At 45.8% G+C, this 7,121-nt stretch overlaps 1 protein-coding gene across 1 annotated transcript in view; it reads left to right on the top strand.

Moving 5' to 3' along the window:
• Nucleotides 1–788, top strand: part of LOC125427996 (plasma membrane calcium-transporting ATPase 3-like) — a 28,314-nt gene extending 27,526 nt beyond the window's left edge. Inside the window, exon 6 of the mRNA XM_048487570.1 lies at nt 771–788. Coding sequence (XP_048343527.1) covers nt 771–788 — 18 coding nt within the window. The remainder of the gene's footprint in view (nt 1–770) is intronic.
• The last annotated feature ends 6,333 nt before the right edge of the window (nt 789–7,121 follow it).

Below are 7,121 nucleotides of genomic sequence, written 5' to 3'. Positions count from 1 at the left end.
ACCCCAGAAAGAACCCTGGAGGGATATTGTAAAGTGGACCAAACTAGCTGCAAGAAAACTATGCCAGCAATTCCAAGGCTAACATAACTGGATGGACAAGCTGATGTCCCATGAGCTCAGGTTCCCGGAAGAGGCTAAATCCCTGTGGGTGGTTTTAAACAGGTTTGTGAAGATGCTGATGGGATGGAAGCAGGGCCGCTCCATTTTGTGGGGTGGACAGCCTGCAGTTTTATGCATGCGAGAGATCTCAGCAGAGAAGTGACAGGGTGTAGCCTCTGGGTATCACGCAGATCCCACAGGGCCCTTGAGGCAAACTCTGAACACATTGGAAGGTTTAATTGCCCTGTTTAGAGGGCTCGGCTTTCCACTCTGTCATGCTGTCTTTATATTCTGAACTAATAGCTGTGTTGGTGCCTGGATGGCCCAGGCTAGGCTGATCTCATGAGATCTCAGACACTAAGCAGGTGTTAGGTCTCTTGATCAGTGGAGTTTATTGAAAGGCAGCGAAGCACCCAGCGTTAGAAAGCCAGTTCTGCCAGACCTGGCTTTTGCTGACCCCTTTATCCCTGAAGATTCCCTTCCCCTGTTTTCCCGATGAATGTGTGAAAATGTGTGTTGGAGCTTAGGCGCCCAAGGTCGGTGATAGGGAGAGATATGGCCACCTGGTTTGTCTACCCCTGCAGGACAACAGGCACTTCCCGTTTCCCCTGGGAGAAAACCGCCAGGATCAGGTGGTTATCTATAAACTCCTGTTCTTTTCTGTGCCTCAGGATGACTCCAAGGCCTGAACAGGGACAGATCCAGCTAGCTGGCTAGGGCTCCTTCCGTACATGCAGAATAATGCGCTTTCAATCCACTTTCACAATTGTAAGTGGATTTTGCTATTCTGCACAGCAAAATCCAGCTGCAAAGTGCTTTGAAAGTGGATTGAAAATGCATTATTCTGCATGTGCAGAAGGGGCCTAGGCTAGCTCTTGGGCATGAGCGTTGTTCAGACTCTGAATTCCCTGCTGCAGCAATGCACACAGAGCTCGAACGATCATAAGCGAACTAACCAACAGAAACAGCCCTGCGGCATAATGAAGAGGCAGTTCTTCCAAATACTGAATGGGTGGTGACAGAATCTCCTCTCCGCCCTGGGAGCTACCTATTTCATAAGCCCCGTCCCAAGGAGAGTGGCAGAAATGTTGGTTCTTCTGGTTTGTCTGCCCTTTACCTGGGATGTTCGACGTACAGCCAGGGCATACGTGTTTAGCTTTAATTACACCCTACCTCATGCTTCTCCATCCTCTTTTGAACCTCATTCCAATACCGACAGGCCTCAGACCACCCAGAGAGAGGTACGAAAGAGGCGTTGCAAGGTTGTGACATAATTTTTCTCGGGAAGGGGTGGGGGGGGGGGAGAAGGAACACACATACCATGCTCATCCATTTTGACAGGACCGTAGAGCTCTTCCTGAGCAAAATATACCAATGCACCCACCGGCTCTAAACCAGAAATGATTGCAGAAGAGGCTTGGGTATCAAGGAATTGCATTTACGAGATGACTTTTGCAGAAGGTAAACGTCCCCGCCAATTTCAGCAACTGGAACTCCTCATGGAGAACCACGTGTATGTGAGGCACTGATAAGCAAATGAGCTGGGCGGGATCGGGGGGATCATCTGGTGCAGGGGTAGGGAACCTGCGGCTCGAGAGCCACATGCGGCTCTTCTGCCCTTGCACTGCGGCTCCACGAGCTGAGCCGCCGGCCCCATCCTTGCCCGCTCTGCAGGCAGCAGGGCGGATGCATCCATGCGCTTCTCAGAATGTGCGGAGTAAAAGGTTAAAAAACCCAATATATACAGTGTTATCTTTATTTTAAATATCAAAAATTATTTGCGGCTCCAAGTGTTTCTTTTCCCATGGAAAACGGGTCCAAATGGCTCTTTGAGTGTTAAAGGTTCCCTACCCCTGATCTGGTGGAAGGTTCCCCTGAAGAACGCAATCATATTCTTAAGTCAATTTTCAGGTTTATCAGAGGGGGAACTTCTGGCTGAGAACTTCTGGTCCAGCAGAAGTCTGATTCTCTTTTTCTGACAAGCGGCAGTTGTGGTATTTGTAGGACAGTAAAATATTAATATTGGAACGGGTATAAGGTGATATTCTTGCCCTGCTCGCCATGTGCCTCCCCGCCCCACCCCCACACACGATATTTCAAATCATATAGGATTATTCATCTTGCACACCTGTGTCTCTGCAGCTGCATATTGGCTGACTATTATTATGTACAATTGAATGGGTCTTGGTGCGCTATGTACTAGGTGTGCAACCAAAGACACAAATCTTTGCTTCCAGACAAGGCTGACAGTTCGCCCTGCACTGATGCTATTACTAGCTATTATGCAATACAATGGGCCCCTTACATCTAGCATCCCTACTACTAGGGGAGTCAAACAAGGCTGCATACTGGCCCCTATTTTGTTTAGCATCTTTCTCAGCGATTTAGTGCCTATTCTTTCAAAGGTCAACGGACATGCACCGAAACTGTGCTCTAAACATGTCCCTGCCCTGCTTTATGCGGATGACACTGCTCTTCTCTCATGCACAAAGGTTGGCCTCACCAGCCTTCTGAATCGCTGTGCGGAATACTGTAAGACAAATGAACTGGAAATCAACTATGAGAAATCTAAAATATTGGTATTCGCCAGACGATTCTCTAGACAGGTATGGACTATCAACAAGAAACCTATAGAGCAAGTCAAACAGTTTAAATATCTGGGCATTACTCTTACAAATTATGTACAATTGAATGGGTCTTGGTGTGCTATGTACTAGGTGTGCAGCCAAAGACACAAATCTTTGCTTCCAGACAAGGCTGACAGTTCGCCCTGCACTGATGCTATTACTAGCTATTATGCAATACAATGGGCCCCTTACATCTAGCATCCCTACTACTAGGGGAGTCAAACAAGGCTGCATACTGGCCCCTATTTTGTTTAGCATCTTTCTCAGCGATTTAGTGCCTATTCTTTCAAAGGTCAACGGACATGCACCGAAACTGTGCTCTAAACATGTCCCTGCCCTGCTTTATGCGGATGACACTGCTCTTCTCTCATGCACAAAGGTTGGCCTCACCAGCCTTCTGAATCGCTGTGCGGAATACTGTAAGACAAATGAACTGGAAATCAACTATGAGAAATCTAAAATATTGGTATTCGCCAGACGATTCTCTAGACAGGTATGGACTATCAACAAGAAACCTATAGAGCAAGTCAAACAGTTTAAATATCTGGGCATTACTCTTACAAATTATGTACAATTGAATGGGTCTTGGTGTGCTATGTACTAGGTGTGCAGCCAAAGACACAAATCTTTGCTTCCAGACAAGGCTGACAGTTCGCCCTGCACTGATGCTATTATTAGCTATTATGCAACACAAAGAGGAAAAGTAACCGTAATAAATGTTTTTTAAAAAATATTGTGCTTTTCCGTAGCAAATGTTCAGACATCACAATAAACTATAGCTCATAAACCACAGTTTGGTCAAACTCTGATTAGGTGTGATGGATGAATGCAGCTGGTCTAGTGAATTTCCATCAACCAAGAGACGGCTCCAAACCAGAATGTCAAATTAGGGTGTGTAGATGGCTTGTTAAACCACCATTTGTCCTAAATTGTGGTTTGCTGTGACAGCTAAATTCACAAACCCCGCTTTGTTGAGATGCATCACCCTTGCTGTTGTCTGACTGTAGAGATGGCAGTATAAGGAGCGTGTGCTTTGCTGGAACACAGAGGAGAAGAAGGAAAAGGCAGGTCTGTGCACAAATTGGGATTTGTGAGTTAGGCCTGATGGACTGAACAGAGCTTGTTGCATAAACCGCAGTTTATTCTGATGTCTAAATAAGCAGTATAGTGGGAGACCTGGATTCTGTGGGAGACCCGGGAGAGCCAGTGTGCTGTAGAAGTTAAGAGCAAGTGGACTTTAATTTGAAGAACTGGGTTTGATTCCCCACTCCGCCACATGAGCAGTAGATTCTTCTCTGGTGAACGGGATTGGTTTCCCCACTCCTCCACATGAAGCCTGCTGGGTGACCTTGGGCTAGTCACAGCTGTTCAGAATTCTCTCAGCCCTACCCTACCTACCTCACAAGGTGCCTATTATGGGGAGAGGCAGGGAAGGAGTTTGTAAGCCCCTTTGAGTCTGCTTACAGGAGAGAATCTTCTGCGGGACCTGATACAATTCCACAGGTCCTGCAAGATTGAGTTGTCCCACCTGGCGTATGGATGAGGGTAGCTGTGGGTTCCATCTTGCTGGTCTCCCCTCCCCTTTTCTTTCTTTATTACGGTAATATCCCTAATTGATTAACTTGTCCCTTCCTTATAATTGCTGTATTTGGTGCCATTCAGTTTTTAGTTTTTTGCTTTCTTCATTGGGATGTCTAATGTATTTATATATTTAAATTGTGTATTGTTGCATTGTTGGAAACTGCCTTAGGCCTGACTTGTTGGGAAAGAATGGGGTATAAAAATAAACAAACAACAACAGAAATCAATGTGATGATACAAATGATTGCATCAAGACTGCTTCATGTGGTATTTTATGGATAGAAGTGCATGTACAAATCAGTGATACACAACATTTTTGATGCATTCATATGTACAATTACATCAAGATTGCTTCTGTGCAGCATTTTATTTTATCAGAGCATGCATGGACATCAGAAATGTATAGAGAGAGATATCAAGTACACCCCAAGTTATGGCAAACTGAATATGCTGTAATTCTGACATGAACTTTAGAGATTCACTTAGACAAAGGCCCCTTCCGCACATGCAGAATAATGCACTTTCAATCCACTTTCACAATTGTTTGCAAGTGGATTTTGCTATTCCGCACAGTGAAATCCAACTGCAAAGTGCATCGGAAGTGGATTAAAAATGCATTATTCTGCATGTGCTAAGGGGGCCAAACTAAGGTTAAGGAAGTATCGAAAGAATTATTAGAATATTAAAAGAAAAGTATGAGAGATATCTGCTTGTTGGACTGAGTAGACATTTCGTAGCGCCATTCTATGTTGCCAAGTTACTCCAGTCTAAGGCCGTTTCCGCACGGCCACGCTGGGGGTTGGGTCGGCATACATGACGCCGACCCGACCCCCCCAGGACCGTTCGCATGAACGGTCCTGGTAACGAAAGGGAAGACAGTGCTGCGAAGCACCGTCGTCCGATCAACCTACCTTCTCTGCGACCGTCCAGCGCATCGCCGAGGCCTGGAGACACGCCCCCCTGCCCTGTGCGACCGCTCCGGAGTTGCAGGGCAGGGGGGGCGTGTCCCCAGGCCTCGGCGATGCGCCGGACGGTCACAGAGAAGGTAGGTCGATCGGACAAAGGGGGGAGGGATGGCGCCATTTGCCGTTTTCCAACAACCTTGCTCGGGGAGCGAGGTGGGAAAATGGCAGCCTCGTGCCGCTGGGGAGGAGCGAGGGCGGCGCGACTGTGAAGCAGCTGCGCCCCATATGCGAACAGCTCCCTAGGGACGGTGTTTTTGCCGTCCCCAGGGTGCTGTATTTGGCCTGTGCGGAAAGGGCCTGAGACACTTGACATCAACTGTGGTGACTGCATAAGATTGCACACTTTCATTATGTATCTGGTAAAAGTGATTTGTTTATATTAGTTTTATCAGTATGGATTTTCTAAATAGGTGCCATCTGGACAAAACTCTGACTGCTCACGGCTCACAGAAAAGTGACTGAATGTGAAATCTAGAATGGATTCCAAGTTGGAGGGGAACAATTAACTCATTCATTGTGTGATAAAGGAAAGAGCACAACATTTAAAGCAGGAAGTTTCACACGTTTTAATTTTACTGTTAAACTCCATTGCTGGCACCTTCAGCTTTTTCTCCTGGGTTGCTGCTTTGTTTTCCCTCGGGGAAAGACATCATTGTGTAATAACAAAAGCTCCATTACTTGGCTTGTTGACTGATGCTGTCTGGGGATACCTTTCTGAAATTCCCAAACAGTCTTCTAGCATGAGTTAAGTTAAATGAAAAACATTTTGATTTTCCACAAATTGAATGAATATGAAAGTCCATGATCTAGAGCTTCAGATCTAAGGGAAAGGTTGTCCTTGGTATGGGCAGAAATACATTCCGATTCCTACTGTCCAGCTTCTCTGGGTGTTTTTAGCTGACAGTTTTTCACTGCTATTAAAAATAAGTGTGAAACGTGCCCAGCTAGTTGGTTCTTGGGCCAATTGCAGGGATGTTCCTGAGGGAAGAGGGGTGTCTGCTAGTCTCCAGGACTAGACTGATCATCAAAGTTTCCCCTAAAGAGAAAATTCAAAGTTCTCCTTTGAGCAAAACATCTTGAGGAAACCAGGAGAGTTTAAATATGACCTGCAAAATATCTGAGTGTTGTTTCTGCTCTGAAACAAGAAAGAAAGAGAGCGGAGTCACGTGAGCTTGAAGTGTGACTTTTTAAGGTCCAGGAGAATGTCTTTTCTTGAATGTCTTTTCTTTAATGAAAGCTACTTCTGAGTAATGTCCTCAGTTACTTCCCCTTCCTCACAGGCTGATGAGTTTTATTCTGTTCTCCACACAGCACATGGACTAGGAAGAGCACCAGATATCAGCTAAGCAATGCAGGAAAGATTCTATAAAATAAAAGCTGGGGTGGGGGAAACCTAGAGCAGACCCTGCGTCATTTCCTGGGCCTTCTAGGAGATACATGAGATACTCTATGATTACCAGCACACAAACCACCTGTTGGAGACAAGGATTGCCAGCTCCAGGTTGGACAATGCCTGGAGTTTTTTTGGAATGGAGCCTGAGGACGGTGGGGTTTGTGGAGGAGAAGGACTTCAGTGACGTGAAGTCTTTATTTATGGTCAATGACCAAATAAGACTTCAGTGTAATATAATGCCATAGAGTCCCTCTTCCAAAGTGGCCATTTTCTCCAGATGAACTCATCTTGGAATAGCACGAGATCTCCAGCCACCAGGTGGAGGTTGACAACGACCATATTGGAGACATATTGTAGGAACTCTGCTCTATGGATTCTTTTTCTTGGCTTTCCTCATGCAGACAAGAACTGGACTGAAAGAAAATTTGAACTTTTATATTCCCCACAATTGCATAC

This window comes from Sphaerodactylus townsendi, linkage group LG03 (assembly GCF_021028975.2).
Source record: "Sphaerodactylus townsendi isolate TG3544 linkage group LG03, MPM_Stown_v2.3, whole genome shotgun sequence".
Lineage (NCBI taxonomy): Eukaryota > Metazoa > Chordata > Lepidosauria > Squamata > Sphaerodactylidae > Sphaerodactylus > Sphaerodactylus townsendi.
The sequence above is the reverse complement of the archived record's forward strand: the minus strand, read 5'-3'. Positions and strand labels throughout refer to the sequence as shown.